Source organism: Brachyhypopomus gauderio, chromosome 21 (assembly GCF_052324685.1).
Source record: "Brachyhypopomus gauderio isolate BG-103 chromosome 21, BGAUD_0.2, whole genome shotgun sequence".
NCBI lineage: Eukaryota > Metazoa > Chordata > Actinopteri > Gymnotiformes > Hypopomidae > Brachyhypopomus > Brachyhypopomus gauderio.
In genome coordinates, this window is record NC_135231.1 from 721,812 (window position 1) to 739,423 (window position 17,612).

Below are 17,612 nucleotides of genomic sequence, written 5' to 3' on the forward strand. Positions count from 1 at the left end.
TGTGGTTTTGCTGTTTATTTTCATACACGTTATATCAGAAGATATTTTGTGCTTGCAAGATGAATACTAAATCAACAAATGTTGGTGTTAACATCATGCACTGGTATAATCTAAGTTTTTTATCATTTGTGAAATGAATAGAAATAAGTTTCAGCCCAAAATCAATATGTATTACACTCAGGTCTGAATAACCATAGATACATACTACCATTCTATATTCCCAGATATGTCTTTGCTCATTATGTAGCTGGTCAGATGTAGCTGGTTTTGAGTCGGTGGTCTAGACTGGTTTTGGTGGGAGGCTGGTCTAGATTCAATCTGCTTCTGCTGAGATTCCGGCCTAGATCTAGCTTGCTTTTGTTGGGAGACTGGTCTGGATTCAGCATGGTTCTGCTGAGAGCCGGGTCTAGATTCAGCCTGCATTAGTTGGGAGGCTGGTCTCGATTCAGCTTGCTTTTGTTGAGAAACTGGTCTAGATCCAGACTGCTTCTGCTGAGAGGCTGGTCTAGATCCAGCCTGCTTCTGCTGAGAAACTGGTCTCGATTCAGCCTGCTTCATCTGAGAGACTTGTTTAGACTGAGCTTGGCTCTGCTGACTTTGCTGAGACAAAGGCCTCTCTGGTTCTTCTTGCTCATGTAGTTTAGGAGTGCTCACATGAATCTGTAGCTCCTCAGACTTGTGATCTGCACGGGTGTCCTGAAACAATATTATTTCATTACTTAAATTTGTGTCTGCATTCACACTAAAAGCCAGAGTGAAAATCAAACCACATAAAACATCTACCTCAGCATACTGAGCTCTGCTGGTTACCCTGCTGTCTGCTTGGGCTTTGTGAGGTTTGCCAGTGGCTGATCGAACCAGATGCTGAGACTGCCCCCAAATCCTCAGGCGCTCTTGACCCTCCTGAGAACGTGCTGTAGGGTTAATATGAACCGGAGGGATACGGCTTGGTAAGTCCCAGGTACCCTGGAATGATGTCCAGGAACTTCCACACTGCCATGGAAGGACATAGGAGATGGTGAATCACCACAAAACATCTATTAACTAAAGTGTACTGATTATTATATATGTATATATTATCATGTACAGTATAATAGGTAGGTCTGTATGCACTGTGTTGATCACACCTTTGCTTTTACACCAGGGAGCAGGTGACCTCGGTCTGAGGCAATAAATGTAGTATGACCCAATGCAGCGGCAGGTCTCTGAAATTGTCAGAGGTTATACATAAAATTGAAATTGTCATCGTTTATACATAACTAAGGAAAACGTCTTATACTATTAAAATATGGATGAAACACATATTTTACTTGTACTAGCAAATCTAGTTATCTAGCAAGCTGATGAAACTAGCTAGCTAACGCTAACGTACCTCTTTGAATTGTTTTGGTACGGTCCAGTTCAGGAGTTTTTGCGACTTGAAAGCACTTTCATACTGTAAAGAAAAATCACAAACACAAAAAGTAATATGTGAATTGTACCAGTGTAGCTAAACACATTTATAAACTGACATTAAGTAATGATAAAAATAATAGTAGCTACCTGGTTTGCGGAATAACTGGACGACATGTTTTGTTCTAATGGTTGGCACCCGTCTCTAAGCAACCAGACTAAAAACAACGTTTCCACAATGTTTCAGTTTTTCAATAACACGTTTATAATATTCAATTAACACTGTAGTGGATAAAAAGCAACTCATGTCATACGTTAAATAAAACAAATCACTTCGAATATTTACCTTGCCTTAATTATGCAGAATGCATCATTTTCAGTTCATCGCTCCGTCCGTGTGGTGGCGCTCTACACGACGGCCTGCTGGTGAACCAGCCGAACAAGACCACTGCGTGACGTCAGCCTGTGTGTACCGACGGTCCCTAGGCAGCTAACCCGGCCCGAGCAGGTAACCAACCCGGCCCGAGCAGGTAACTAACGGATGATCTGATTTAACCAGTGGCACATTAGCGGATCATGCGCTGCGGTCATTTTGTGTTATTCGTCTGACTGACGAAGTTCGAGTTAAAGGAACAGAGCGCAGCTAACAGGCGAGTAGACGGTCAGTGCGCATATCTCGGTCCCCTGATCGCTGTTCGGTGAGTTAAACGTCTTTAGTTGTAATTAGTCTTGTTCTGTATGTTGGGTTTAGTGTTCATCTAGTCATGGAAGCGGCGAGATCTGCACATGTGGGTGAACTAAAGGAGCGACGTGGAGAGGCGAACTCGGCCGGACGGGATTCCAGTAACGACACCAAAACACACTTCAGAGTGTGTCGCTTCATCATCGAGACAGGTAGACACAAACTCGCTATCTAGATATTAGATTACCCGTCATTCACCCACAGTTACCGGCACACTGCTGTAATGTCATGTGTGGGGAATTATTTTAGCCTTAAACGTGACTACTCGATCATTGCAGGAGTAAAACTGGACATGAGGTCGGTGCCTGTGGCCACAGCGTGTGCACTTTACCACACGTTCTTTCAGACGGCCAGCTTGGAGGTCTTCGAGCCCTACCTGGTGGCCATGTCCTCTATATACCTTGCGGGGAAAGTGGAGGAGCAACATCTGCGAACAAGAGACATCATCAACGTGTGTCACAGGTACACGCTGACGTTTTAGGCTTCATGAGCACGCTGCAGTCGTTATGATGGATTCGTTTCCCTCTTATTGTTACACATGCACCCATGTCCCTCTTAGATATTTTCACCCAGGGAGTGAACCATTGGAGCTGGACAGTAAGTTCTGGGAGATGCGGGACAGTATAGTGCAGTGTGAGCTCTTCATCCTCAGACAGCTCAACTTCCAAGTGTCCTTTGAACATCCACACAAGGTAACACACCTCAGCCTGAACATGCTCTCTGGTGACTGTTGGCAACCATTCACACCTCAGTTAAATTCCACACACACATCTTGTTACGGTTGCAGTATCTGCTGCACTACCTGCTCTCCGTGAGGAGTCTACTGAACCGGCATGCCTGGTCCCGAACACCCATAGCTGAGACGGCCTGGGCCTTGCTCAAAGACAGCTACCATGGCCCGGTGTGCGTGCACCATCGGCCACAGCACCTGGCGCTGGCAGCCCTCTACCTCGCCCTGCACACCTATGGAGTCCAGATCCCCGGAGGGGAAAGGGAGTGGTGGCAGGTGAGGACATTCAACACAGGGCTGTGGTGAAGATGCATTTAAAAAATCATTGCGATCTCTCTGGCAGTGAGTTTACCTTTCATAATACAAAAAGAAAAACAGGAAAAAAGTAGTGTTATGTTTTCTTTTTATTTGTTTTTTTTTTAAGGAATTAGTTTCTAAAAAAAGAAGGTAAATGATGAGAGCAAGCAGGGTTGTCGCCTCATATTGGCACAGGAATAAGTGTAAGAAAAAAGTTGTACAATCACTTTGTGTCGGTTCTCTTTCTATTTTGGAACTGTCCTTTTCTGTCTTTAGGAAGGGTGTGCAGGAAAAGTCTAGTCATCAGCATTTGTGTCTATAGCTTCTGTTTCATCACATTCATACTGGATCAAGTGATAAGCACATAGTTTGTCAAACTGATGGAGGCTTTTGAAAATATTGGTCATGAATATGTTTATTAAAGTTTAGTTCGTTAGTAATCAGAGATGGACTGATCATTTCGTCAAGCTGCAAGCGGTTTCAGACAATATAGATCTGATCGGAGCAGAAGACATAAAAGACAGAAAAGGCAGTATGGCATAACAGACTGTAGTCTATTTAGTACTAGTCCTCATCATATAATTTATCATAGTGAAGATTATGGAGAATATAGAGTTTAAATTACCTACGGATAACAAAATAACAAAATATATATAATTTAGAATATTTAGCTTTTTTAAACTGGATAAGGTAGTTGTTGCAACCTGCACACATTTAGTAGGCTCATTAAGTTTCAAGCACATTAATTTTGTATCATGTATCAGCTTTCGGTATCAATCGACCTTATGGAAGAAACATCAGCCAATTTCTAACCACATATTTACAGTAGAAATTGTCCGATTTTGATCTGCACCTAATCGATCCACCCAGTCCTGTTGGTACTCACATGCTAACTGGTTTGTCTCTACAGATTGTGTGTGAGGACATCACCAGAGCTCAGATCCAGGCCATAATGACCGAACTGCTTCAGCTGTATGACATGGAGGCCAAGTGTACCTGAGAGAGTATGAACAGTGAAACAGGCCACAAAAAACAGATAGGGACCAAAATGCACCCTGGCGTCTTTTTTCCCTTCTAGATTTTCCCCTGGGACATCAAAGACTGTTGGTCCAGCTCGTGGTCTAAATTCCAGACATGGTCCTTCATGATCACCTTGTGATTCAGAATGCTACAGCTGGATTTCTCTGCAGCCAATGAAGATAGAGAGCACCATCATGCAGACAGGAGGCAGGTCATCAAGGGTTGGGTATGGGCATGACGCTCTTTGAACCAGGGTGTGGCTACAGCTCCCCAGTCGATTTGCAAGTCCATGCCCTACTTTTTGTACCTTGTTCTATTTTCCCAGGAAGACGAAAGAGAGAGAAAGTAAAGTGTGAGAGTAAAAAATGATAAAGGAGTGCTGTAACGGTGCCAAGCTGTCCCTAGAGCTGAACTGTGACTTGAGATGTAGCAGCCAAAATCTGGGGCAGTGCTTTGATATTTTATAATTTAATTACTCTCTTCCTCTCCCATTAGTCCATATCCCTATGGTTCCCAGAAGTTATGTTACAGTACAGTGTGATACTGTAAATTGTGATTGTGTCAGAAAGCTGAGGGTTATGTCATATTCCAAATTGGCTCATTAATCCAAGTTGTTTCTTCAACTGTCACAATGTCTTAGAAAATATGCTGTGTGTGTGTGTATGCATAACATCAGGTTTTTCCAGAACATGCATAGTCTCACTACACTGGAGATTTACATGATATGGTAACTGAACTGGCTAAAAGTTTAATTAGCTACATAACAAAAGCAATACTTTTGTAAGTCAAATCCTAAATTATTTCACCCCATTTCAATACTTAATAAAAACTTTTTATTAATTAAATATTTAAAATATTGGAATATTTGATTTTAAGGCAGCAGAGACATAAAAATCACTAAACATTTGGTGATATCCATTTAGAATTTATTTTTATGTATTTTTTTCTTACCTCATGCCTCCTTGTTGTCGTTAGATATTTTTCTGGATATCACATGTTTTTTACAGGCTCAAAAGGCTGCACCATTTCAAAATCGCACTTGGTCAGAAACTGAGCAACAATCGGGTGCATCAGAAGTACCCGGGAATGCAGAATACATGTCCTGCCCCTGGGAGGCAGGAAGGTGCAGGTGTGTCTTGCTAGAGGAGAGACTGTGCAGTATGGTTTGCAGTAAATTTTCCAAGAGCTCAAGAGAATCGGCTGATCTATGCACTGGGATTTGAACATATTCCATAATCTCCTTTAGGACTGCATTTCCTCTTGCTTGCTTGGGGAAACTTGGCTAGTGCATGAAGTGAAACAGCATGCGTAATCCAGTCTTCTTGGCAGGAGCTTCACTGGGTTGCCCATTTACATCTGCTGCTACTGAAATCTTTTCCCAGTTATCACTGTCAAATTGTGCAAACCAATTTACACTTGCCCTCAAATATGAGTCCTGAGATTTATATGCCTCTGTGGCTCCCACAAAAGTTTCAATAACCTTTGATTGCTTTCATTATTTACAGGCGCTACCCACATAAAACAAACAAAAATTCCAAAAGTCACTTCTCCAAAGTACGCCTGGAGCCGGCCTTTACTTTAAAGTCTTAAAGGTCAAATTAAGTTCAGGTGCACCCCTCTAGGCCACTTAATTTAACCATACTATGCCCTGTTCACCAGAGTGCACACTCCACTAACCTGTGAAGTATACATGATTGAGAAATGACACTATAAAGTGGGTGATTAATTTCCATATGACTGAAATGTACTTAAATTATATGATGCTTTCATATGACATTGTGTAACCTTGCTAGTGATAGCTGGCGCATCTCAAAACAGACATGCTTAAGTAATGTAGTAGCTAGTGAGTATAGAAATATGTCGACCTGCTTTCTTACATTTGTCATTTGTGTTGCCAAAGATGACGTATGACCATTTGTCTTCTCCAGCGCAGCAGCTTCACTGTGGAGTTTAATGTGGCATCCAAATCCATTGAACTGTACATTCACACTTTTGCAGTGTGAAAATATTAATTGCTCAGTCATACTAAACAAGCGTGAAGTATAGTGTTGAAGTGATTTCAAACACGCCCAAAACATTCATTTTTTGGCTCACTGCTTGTTATGCTGCATTTGAACGTCTCCAAATCTTTGAGGTGTTTCTTTAACAGTATTTTAACTCTTGAAAGAAAGTGATTTTATTTATCTAGGAAGAAAATGTTTGCTGGGACCTGCTTGAAAAAAATATATATATTCCAGCTATTTTTTTAAAAGCCAAATATTAAATGAGTGCCCCTGTAATACCAAGGTGTGCTGGCTAGTGTATAAGCATACACAAGCGTTGCCCGTTTCTCAGTGCGCAGCCTAATGCAGGGCGTTATGAATTATGGAGAGGGTACATGTGCAGGCGGAATCTCTCTCATCAATAAAACATCAGCATGGCCCTCGCTATGAAACAGAGTGCTGGGGATAGGAAGCGTGGCATTGACTGAGAACCTTAACCTGTCTCCTATTCCTTTCTCTCTCTATCTTTCTTTATTTCTGCTACTCTTTTTTTCACCTTTTTTTTGTACATTTAGTCTTTGTTGTTTCCTTTTTTTTCCCATATAACTATCTGACTCATGCTTTCTTTGCCTTTAGGATCTTTTTCTTTTTCTCTTTAATCTTTTCATCCCTCTCTTCCTCCTACTGTATGCTCTCTCTCTCTCTTTTTCACACTATCACACACTGGATCCCCTCCACTGCTTCCCGTGCCATTCAGGTTTCCTTGCCATTCTATTTAGTCCCTAAGCACAGACCTCTCTCTCTCTCTCTCTCTCTCTCTCTCTCTCTCTCTCTCTCTCTCTCTCTCTCTCTCTCTCTCTCTCTCTCTCTACATCCTTCTGACTCCCTTTGTTGCAGTAGCCATCTGTTGCCAGTCTGAGGAAGCTCTTCTTGCTTGGGCCCACTTCACATTGTACACTGCGTATTATGAAAGCTCTGCTTTTTCAGACACCGTCATCAGCGCATTGGCTACGCAAAGCAAAAAAAATCCCATCTAAGCATATATAAACATAAATGAAGCTGTTTTCAAAATGGTTATACATGTGATGAAAAAGCTTTACAGACACTTAGCCTCACTACCGAGGCGGTCAGGTCCCAATTACCTCTATAGATACACTCAGACCAAAAGCTTCAGATGCCTGTAACTTCATTCCATGTCTGGCAGCTTCCTGCAGCACCCTCATCACCAACTCCTCTGCCCCCTTACCCCCTAACCCCCTAACCCCCTTCCGTCCCAAGAGAGCCTCCACTTTACCCCCACGTACATAAACAAGCCTTTGAAGTCCCCTTGTACCTTTTTGGAAAAGCAATTATGCTTCTTATGCATGCTTGAATGCCTGCCAGTATTCAGAGTGAAGCTGAATCGATTCGCTTTCAAAAAGGGAAAATCCTGATGCCTGATTCAGTGGGTGTGGGAAAGGGAGAGTGCGGGGGGAAAGCACGGTAAACTGCAGCAGAGAGTGCTTTAATTACAGTACAGTGAGAGAGGCAGCAGAGGACCCAGAAGGAGCTGAACTGGGACACAGAGAAGGGGAAAACGGGGGAGAGATGGAGAATGTACATCTGTAAGATCTAAACTCCAACAACCCACCCAAGTGCTACCAATTACCATGTGAGCACAGCTCTGCCATTCATGCAGAAAATGCTGTTATAACCATTTGTTTCTTCTTGTGAAATAATGAAGTCCTAATTTCCTTATTAACAATTACACAGGGAAATGGAGGAGGCCTCGTGATAGGAAATGAAGATAAACATAGTTCCTTAAGTTGCAGGGGGATTACAGTAAGTGACGCATTATGGCGTCATCCCCCTCCTCAAAGGCCTCGCACGGGCCTGCGCTGTAGTGTGCAGGATGCTGCTGAGTGCAGGTTGAAGGGGAGTGAGAGACAGAGGGCCCGGCCCGGCCCGGCCCAGCTCCCCGCGGCCGCCTCCTCCAGCCTGCGCTACCTGCAGGGCTAATGCACGGCGCCTCCCAGGGGGAGTCTGAATTATACATGACCCGCCTCCACCCACCCGCCAGCGTTGCAACTTCGCCGTGCCGGACGCACCTAACAAACACTTTAGCGTGAGTGGGGAAAATGGGAGCGCAAGAGCACGCGTGTGTGGGGCCGCGCGCTTACACGCATGTTGCCTCTAGCGTGTCTGGGAGAGCTGAGGTGCGGTGTGGTGGCACAGCCCAAGTACGCACTGATTAGCACATTGTTTTCCAGACATGGGACTACAGTTACAGCCTGGGCTGCTGTAGCCGTCTAATGGTAAAGGAAGTATTGCTCTAACGCAATGATCCTAATGATGCTACTGTGTGTGTATCTTGCACCGCATCGACGTTGCCACGTTTGTGAGAGTGTGGGGTCTGTGTGCATGTAACTGTGTTTGTGTGTGTATTTGTTTGCACATGTTTGCATATGATGTCTGCGGGAGTACACTCGAGCACTCTTGAGCAGATAAAAGCTCTCTCATCTTGGTCTCTTGCATTCGAGCTACAAGATTTGAACCCTGCATGCTGGGAGATAGCAAGACTATTAGACCCTGTGTGGGTGTATGAATTTATGAATTTTAAAAAATGCAGCGAGAGAGTGAGTCTTGTGGCACAAATCCTGACTGAGACAGGGGACGTGCCTCTCTAGTGTGGGCACCAGTGAAGGTCTTCCTAGTGTAGATGCTGCTTCTCGTGTCCGGCTCCTGGTGTAGTACATGCCTGGTAGTACATATTGTTATAGTCTAGGACACCTAATTTGCTGACAAAAACAATGACACAATAAAGTCCAAGGAGGGATATTATCATATACAATCACTCATTCTGTTTTAAGAAGGCTGTGCAACGGCACTCAATTCCCAGGAATTTACACATAAACTTGTGTCCCTCGTAATCATCCTGTTTAGATGAATGAAGAATGTTTTTATATGTTAGACTTTTGGTCTGTCAAATTCTGTAAATATTTGCCTTCACTTTCACATTTACAGCAACATAATCAGCTGTGTATTACCGTTGCCATGAATGCTGTACTATAGTGTTCACTAAGGTAAATAAAACGCTACAAATTCTCTTCTCTTTAACTTGGCCTTTGAACTCGGAGGGGACGGGGCGCGAGGGGGACGGTGGTGGGGGGGGGGGGCATGTGGCGTGTTTTGTGCGTTGACGTGATCGCACTGTCAGAGAACAGAGAGGGAGGGATTTAAAGGATGGAGCCGAGGCAGGGGTGGGGAGAGAGACAGGAGAAGTAGAGAGAGTCCCCCCCCCCCTTCCCGTCCTCTCCATCCGCGCATAGCAGCCCGCGCGGATGCTGCGTCCAAGCTCCTCAGCGCGCAGCTCAGGAAAGGGAGCTCTCATCACATCGCATATAAATCCAAAATATCGCATCGCCACGCTTAACCACGTCTTTGATTTACACTTTTAAAAAATAAGCGCAACAGCTGTTTCTGTAACTGCGATCAAAATTCTTGTCTCTTTTTTAACAGTGCTGGAGCAGTCATCCTAATACTGTGTCTTCATCTTTCGTTTTTCCCCTCTGCGGAACCTCAGTCTAACCAGGCAACAACTGCACTGTTTTAGGATCAGATTTCCTATCCACACTAAAAAAAACACCGCCGAAAATCTCGGTGGCAAAGGACCATATGACAGCAAAAAACTAGATAATTTAGGTCGCCACCGATTTATTTTATTTTAATTTATCTGAGACAGAACTCAGGAATTTCTTTTGCCCCAGCAAACCGCGTCGATGTCCTTGGAGCATGGCCTGGTGAGTCGGTACATTTGATATTTACACCAAACCTAAATGCGCTCGTTATGGCAGCAACTAGATATTCTTTACCGTTGGAGTCGATAATGTATGCTTTTCGTTGCCGTGCCTAACAATTCAACAACGTCCTTGTGCAGATGTTCTATATCCTCTATAAGATTTGTCATATTTTCTCGGGGTTACTGATAACTGCCAAGCTCGTATAACTACTGCATCAAAGCACAGCAAAAACATATCGGTCACTGTCAAAAATGAGGCTTCATATGATGCTTACAGTTATTCAGCGAGATGTCCCGTATGGTAATTTGTCCTTAACAGATTTCATTACAGGAGTGACTACCAGTAATTATCGTTATCACTGCATTGTAATATACTGCATGGTTTCTCGTTGTGCAATCCCGTTTATAAGATAGTAAATGATCATGTTTTAAGCATGACCGTGTATTAACACACAATAATATCCTATCACCCACATGATCTGTGCTTATATTCATGTCTATGTGCTATATCGCCTTTATGCGGATTACCGGGGGCTGATATGAGGGCAGAGCAGGCGACAGGGGGACAGATCCGAGCGGAAGGCTGGGGCTGTTACTCATACCGGTAACCTTGCGGAGGGGGCATTGCGCCTGTGTGGGATCCGAGTGGCGCACACTCCAAAGCACATCCCTCCGCCGCGCCATTCCCCCACATGCAGCTAATCATTATTTCACTCTGCGACTTTTAACACCTCACCGAGTGACATGGACGAATGTTCTGTAGCATTGCTCGGACCGGCCTTGGCGTACCACAGTAGTTTTGTCTACATAGCTGTTGCCCTCTGAAGGTGACCAGTAAAGGTCGTTTTTATTTTTGAAAACATTGCGATGCGGTAAGACAAACCTGGCGTGTATCAGCACGGTGACGACACAGGGCTACGTTAACTTCAACGTTCACAGTGAGCGAGGTGTTCCGCTTTAATTTGCCCGGAAACCACCAGGACTTTTTTTTCATGACTGCAAGGTGTGCGTGAATACTGGGTGTGGGACGGACGGAGGGAGGGATGTTGTGGTTGAGCCTGGCTGAACACCGTGGATTGAGTCCATAAGTCGACACTCGTCTCTGATTGGCCGTTTATGTGAGATCGTCAAGCTAGGACCCCTGTTGCTATTGGTTTACATCATTTTTGAGGTAATGAGAGTGCTAGACTAGGTGTAGTGAGACGTGACGTTTCAGCATTAATTTTTACAACTGACTCAAGAATCTCTTTACTTAACCAAAAATAAAAAATAATCTGTGTTTTCCTATGCAAAAAGAAGTAACGCCTAAATTGTAGGCAAGTGTGATTGTTCAGACAGAGTCAGAGTTGAAACAGGCCTACAGTTTGGCTGGGGTTGCAGTTTGTACTCTGTGGAGATAAGTGTTTGACAGTGTATCAATACACACAAACTGTTTCAGAATAATTCCCTGCATTAGAAGCAATCTGCACTCCTGATTCATTTAGCTGTGATTGTTGTGTCCTGCATTACATGCTGATATGAAGCACACATGAGAACAAGAGACTTGCTGTTTATGTGCAGCATAACTCTACAGCAGTGCGTGTTCCCAAACTCCACATAAAAGTGCTTAAAAATCTTAGAGAAAGTGAGGTTGGCCCAGTTCACTGTCCAGGTTGCCCTACTTTAAATGCTTTTCAATTCAGTGATGTTTAAAGGAGACCAAGGTGGTGTCTGAACAACACTTACTGAACTCGTTCTGTTATGCATACGGCCAGTTACACTGGTCAACAAAATATTCATTTTTTTTGTTCAAGAAATGAATATAGTTGGACCTTTTTATATAGTACTTATATAGTATATAGTACATTTTATGCTGAATGTGATTTAGAATTGGCATGATTTAAGTGGTAGATACATTTTAAAAGTTTTAAAATAAGACCGTTAATGCTCTTAAAATGTACAAACTTGTTCCTAAAATGTATGGTATATGATTTTTGCATATATTTGGACTCAGGAACATCCCGCTTTAGTGTCCAACAGTAGTGTGCCAACACAGAGAGGATCCACTTTCATTGGTACTGCTTTTCTATACTATACACCGTAACAAAACCTATGGGTGACAAAGAAACTCTGACAACATATTTGGATTCAGCTTGCCAAAATGCATAAGGGAAAATTATACAAGGTACGAAATTTCGTTTCGTTTCTTTTTGCACAAATCAAAATTTTTGTTAATCAGTGTTATAGATAAGCATGTTGTATAGTACGTTTGAAAAGACTGGCATCACTGAAGAACATGCCTCAGTAAATTCCAGCCATTGTGAATGTACATAACGTGGTGCCAGGTATCTTGTGAATTGCAGTTGATCAGTATTTGCCCTGTATTTGATCAGTTCTTGGCCAGTATGTGGTCTCATGTCCAGTGTCACGCCCACTGGACATGAGTATCACTATTAATAGGATAGTATTTTAGTATTTCTTCATAGGGTAATGAATTATCATGCTCTCTTAGAGAGGCTGCATGGAATGTATATGATGAGTAATAGTGTGTAAAAGGTGAATTGTTTGGGTGGGCCTACAGAGTGGTCCACTTTGTAAATTTTAACTAAAGGAACTTCCAAAAGCTTCCATTCCGTACTCTTGCATATTTAGTGCATCCAGACCCTTTTGCAGAGCACACAGCCGTGCAGATAAATAAAGGTAAGGGCCTTGGTTTGTGCAGCAACAGCGAGCTATGCTTGTGTTGAGCGGCTGCGTGCAGTTTGGAGTGCCTCTGTAGGGTGTGGCTCACGCTCTTTCACAGTCAGTCCCATCAAAACCAGCGCTGTCCGCCACCTTCTCCTGTTCGGCAGCCAATGGAAGGCACAGAGGCAGGTGGGCAGCGTCGCGCCGGTGTGACTGGCTCTTCGATCGGGGCCTCGCCTCCGCTCCTTTGAGGCAGGGGAGATTTGGCTGCTCCCCGCAGACACCTACGGCGATGTGGTGGGGGAGGCGGGCGTGAAGGAGGCTGGGAGGAGGTAAAGAGGAGGGTATGAGGAGGGGGAGAGGTGAGCAGTGGGGCTGATAATGTGAGGAAGAGAGGGAGAGAGCCATGCTAGACACTCACCAACCAAATATTAATGTAGTGTCTATCTTACAGCACTTGAAAGGGTTCCTGCTCCAGCCCTGTGCAATGGGATATTACGGTGGATTTGAAAGATCATTTCAGTGTGTGTTTTGCTACCAATGTTGACATATGTTTTTGAATATATTCAACTTATACTGCGATTATGTATTTTAAGAATGTTGTGAATCTAAATGCAAACAAGAAACCATGTTTGAGGGTTGTCCTTGAAACTGTCGTTAGTATGTGTAGCTCAGAGTGTACTCACTCAAATCATGAAGACGTCGAGAGCATGAGACACACGCTTGAAAAAGTAAACGATTTGAAATCCAAAAATATCTTACATTATCGTAGCTGAACATTCCCAGACCCAGGGAGCTATCGCAGCTGGAGACTACCCTCATCCTTCACCTCATGATGTGGGAGCATGTCCACTCTGTCCCGCTTAGTCAAATCCCCAAAATCACCTTCATCCGTCCCGCTGCACCGATGTGCGCCTTTGTTAAGCGCCGGTGAGAGACCGGTCCCCTGGACACAGCCACGCCTCCCTGCTGGATTTGCCTCTGTCCCCAACACATGTCCCCAACACATGTCCCCAATACATGTCCCCAACACCTGTCCTCTCACATGGCACTCGTGGAGTTGATTTTCTCTATTAGCAAAACAGCAAGCAATTATTTGAAGAGTCTGGAGTCACGTCTTTGAGAGTCACATTGTTTTTGTCATTTTGAAATTACTCTGAAGGGACAAAGGGCTGATCCTGCACGTCCAGGCTGCACAGGTGAAGGGCCCACACACGTCTCTCCCTGTTCCCTCTGTATCAACCCGTTTTTGCTCCATTTTCAGAAACAGAACTTCAGGAAGCAGCCTCACAGCAGTGGATTTTTTATCCTAAAGAAACTCCATCTGACAGTGAGCTACTGTCATGAATCTAATACCTTAAGAAACCTAATGTCTGCTTAGATTCATTTGTGGAATGAGAAGAAAAGGCCCTGAAATCTTGCCTATTTTTAGTCTTTTCTGGGTCCAACTGCTCCCCTGAGAGTGGTGTTCAGTTTATATATGTGCATTTTGAGTTTGCCTTCTGAGCATGGCAGTAATTAAAGCCTTAATCAGGAATTGTAGCATTCTAGCAGGTTCATTGTTGGCAATGTAACAACTGGGCCTTAAAAGCCACAGTACAAGCCTGCAATCATTAAAATGTACTGTGTGCGTGTTTGCCGTGCCCTTGTTTCATAAGCCTTTAGGTGAACATGGCACTGTTAAGGCGGTTCCAGTCTGGAGCTGTAAGGCTTTATGCATCTGGTTTTTCATCATAATTTGATGGGGTATTTTTTTTGTCACTCATTTTCTGCATGTTTTTAATAGCAGAGATAAAGACTGTGCAGCACCTCTGTACTGAATGCTTTATCTGGTAAGATCCATATAAACAGTACACTGTTTTAGGTGAATATGTCCCTAAGGGCTGATTTATAGATTTGATTAGTCTACCGATATGTAACACAGTAGAAGACCAGGGTGCTTCAAAGGGAACAACATTATTTACCACCTGGGCAAATGAACTCGCGAAGACCCTGTGTGTGTGTGTGTATGTGTGTGTGTGTGTGTGTGTGTGTGTGTGTGTGTGTGTGTGTGTGTGTGTGTGTGTGCGTTTGCGTGGTGGTGCATGATGTACCTTGCACCTGACTGTGAGTTGTGCAGATGTGGTGATGGAGATGTAGGAGATCATGAATGTTCATGGGGCTGAATTCCAATAGTATGACATGCCAGCGATGTGCAGAGCGCTTCAGAACATCTGGACCAGCTTGTTTAGTTCATGTTTTTTTTCATTGTCTTTAGGCTCTGTCAGTGTTCTGGCTCTGTAATTAGAACTGAAGTGAGCAGCACACTGACTCCGTCCCCAACACTTCTGTTCCACCTTCTTTTTCTTTTAACACCAGTGTCTTTGATTTTGAATTTGGGTTCTCAGTAAATTAGTCAGCAGTCACTTCCTTCTGGGTTCTGTCATGTGGGGCATTCCATCGCTGCGTGCTGTTGGATCAGGACAGAGAAAGGACGGGTGGAGCTCATCCACAGGACAGGTGGAGCTCAACCACAGGACAGGTGGAGCTCAACCACAGGACAGGTGGAGCTCAACCACAGGACAGGTGGAGCTCATCCACAGGACAGGTGGAGCTCAACCACAGGACAGGTGGAGCTCAACCACAGGACAGGTGGAGCTCATCCACAGGACAGGTGGAGCTCATCCACAGGACAGGTGGAGCTCATCCACAGGACAGGTGGAGCTCATCCACATCCAGTTATGTTGCCAGTTAGTTACTACGTGAGGTGCTTGAGTTTTAATAGTTGATTACCACTCACATATATATATATATATATATATATATATATATATATATATATATATATATATATATATATATATATATATATATATATATATATATATATATAGATAGATAGATATCTAGACAAATAAAATAAATAGTTTAATTTCTCTACAATAAGACTCCATTGCTCATGGTTCAGAGATTTCCTGAATTTGTAGAATCTACCCTTTAAATTGTGTCTGTAATAGGAGTTATTAACCAATGATTAGAGGTGTGATTTGTACGTTCATATGTCTCTATGATTTACACCTGCCACTCCCCTTATGTGACTGGGAGATTTATGTGTCATTTTTTAGAATATGACCAATACATGATCATGACATCATTAAGTACTTACCCCTCTCGGAGAAAGGCCATGTTTTGTGTGCATTGTGTGTGTGTGTGTGTGTGTGTGTGTGTGTGTGTGTGTGTGTGTGTGTGTGTGTGTGTGTTATTATTATTTTTTTACATTAGACACATTACATAAGGCACTGGGCACTTTATATAATAGAGCTTCCCTCTGTCTCTGTCCCAGAGGGCTGTCTAGGGTCTCCCTCCTTTTCAACCTTGTCTGCTGTAGACCTGGGGCATCTCACAAGTAGCACATGATCAACACTATATCACCCACTGGAACTCTAGCACGCCCTGGAAAGGTTTGAGAAAACAGATCAATATGAATACTCAGCATAATCTGCAGCCATCTCCCTGCTGCCCACAAAACACGGCTGCAGTGCTGTTAACCTGTGGCCTGCTGATGGCAAATAGAACCGCTCTGGTGGACTCTGGACGGCATGGATTTCTGCGAGTGACCGTTAACCCCACATGCATGTGTGTGAACACGCATACTTTATTCCTCTCTCTCACACATGTACGCACACTCACATTTGCAAACATATTATGATTTGAGGTCTGACCTCTCATCCATATTCATGTGACATCCACAACCCATGATGAGCTATGGTCAGCACTGCGGCATTCGTCACCTTCCCACTGTCCAGGGCTGCAGGGCTGCAGGAAGAGGGGAGGAGGAGGGAGGGGAGGAGGTGGGAAACATGGTGGAGAGGAGAGAGGAGGGAAAGAGGAGAAGGGGGAGGTGGGGAGGAAAGCAGAGGAGAGGGGACGAGAGGAGAGAGGAGAGGGGAGTTGAGGAGGGGAGGTGAGGAGAGAGGAGAGGGGAGGAGAGGAGAGGAGGAGAGAAGAGGAGGGGAAGAGAGTGGAGGGGGGAGTTGAGGAGAGAGGAGAGGGGAGGAGAGGAGAGGAGGAGAGGGGAGGTGAGGAGAGAGGAGAGGGGAGGAGAGGAGAGAGGAGAGGGGAGGTGAGGAGAGAGGAGAGGGGAGGAGAGGAGAGAGGAGAGGGGAGGAGAGGAGAGAGGAGAGGGGAGGTGAGGAGAGAGGAGAGGGGAGTTGAGGAGAGAGGAGAGGGGAGGTGAGGAGAGAGGAGAGGGGAGGAGAGGAGAGGAGGAGAGGGGAGGTGAGGAGAGAGGAGAGGGGAGGAGAGGAGAGAGGAGAGGGGAGGTGAGGAGAGAGGAGAGGGGAGGAGAGGAGAGAGGAGAGGGGAGGTGAGGAGAGAGGAGAGGGGAGTTGAGGAGAGAGGAGAGGGGAGGTGAGGAGAGGAGGAGAGGGGAGGTGAGGAGAGAGGAGAGGGGAGGAGAGAAGAGGAGGAGAGAAGAGGAGGGGAAGAGAGTGGAGGGGAGGACAGGGGGCTGGTGCTGAGAGGGTGAGAGGGGTGGTGAGTCAGCAGGAGAGAGTGATGACTCTGTCACTCCTGTACACTCCCACCCTGGCAGCCTAGGTGGACAGACCTCACACACACTCACACACACAGACCTCACAGACACTCTCACACACACATACCTCACACACGCTCTCATACACACATACCTCACACACACTCACACACACTCTCACACACACATACCTCACACACGCTCTCATACACACATAACTCACACACACTCACACACACAGACCTCACAGACACTCTCACACACACATACCTCACACACGCTCTCATACACACATACCTCACACACACTCACACACACTCTCACACACATACCTCACACACGCTCTCATACACACATAACTCACACACACTCACACACACTCTCACACACACATACCTCACACACGCTCTCATACATACATACCTCACACACACTCACACACACTCTCACACACACATACCTCACACACGCTCTCATACACACATAACTCACAC

The 17,612-nt window shown here is 44.6% G+C and overlaps 3 protein-coding genes across 12 annotated transcripts in view; 2 read left to right on the forward strand and 1 right to left on the reverse strand.

Annotated features, from left to right (window-relative positions):
* cfap126 (cilia and flagella associated protein 126) lies at positions 1 to 1,873 on the reverse strand. 2 transcript variants are annotated; one of them, XM_076984629.1, is made up of 6 exons: positions 1,744 to 1,873; positions 1,543 to 1,610; positions 1,373 to 1,435; positions 1,128 to 1,205; positions 784 to 993; positions 1 to 696 (listed from the first exon to the last, which is right to left on the reverse strand). In XM_076984629.1, the coding sequence occupies exons 2-6, from the start codon at positions 1,567 to 1,569 to the stop codon at positions 205 to 207; spliced, it is 870 nt and encodes a 289-aa protein (XP_076840744.1). In that variant the 5' UTR covers positions 1,570 to 1,610; positions 1,744 to 1,873; the 3' UTR covers positions 1 to 204. The 2 variants fall into 2 exon arrangements, with proteins under 2 accessions (XP_076840744.1, XP_076840743.1); XM_076984628.1 differs by having other exon boundaries at positions 1,739 to 1,863.
* Positions 1,757 to 5,026, forward strand: ccnq (cyclin Q). 6 transcript variants are annotated; one of them, XM_076984634.1, is made up of 6 exons: positions 1,757 to 1,900; positions 2,144 to 2,286; positions 2,413 to 2,596; positions 2,694 to 2,826; positions 2,922 to 3,140; positions 4,072 to 5,026. In XM_076984634.1, the coding sequence occupies exons 2-6, from the start codon at positions 2,157 to 2,159 to the stop codon at positions 4,159 to 4,161; spliced, it is 756 nt and encodes a 251-aa protein (XP_076840749.1). In that variant the 5' UTR covers positions 1,757 to 1,900; positions 2,144 to 2,156; the 3' UTR covers positions 4,162 to 5,026. The 6 variants fall into 6 exon arrangements, with proteins under 6 accessions (XP_076840749.1, XP_076840748.1, XP_076840747.1 ...); XM_076984633.1 differs by having other exon boundaries at positions 1,780 to 1,922; XM_076984632.1 differs by lacking the exon at positions 1,757 to 1,900 and adding an exon at positions 1,904 to 2,042 and having other exon boundaries at positions 2,120 to 2,286.
* A 4,419-nt stretch (positions 5,027 to 9,445) lies between these two features.
* The window catches only part of atp2b3b (ATPase plasma membrane Ca2+ transporting 3b), a 40,003-nt gene continuing 31,836 nt past the window's right edge, over positions 9,446 to 17,612 (forward strand). For all 4 annotated transcript variants that reach the window (XM_076983768.1, XM_076983765.1, XM_076983766.1 and 1 more), the window contains exon 1: positions 9,446 to 9,942. The gene's annotated coding sequence lies outside the window, so the exon portion shown is untranslated. The remainder of the gene's footprint in view (positions 9,943 to 17,612) is intronic.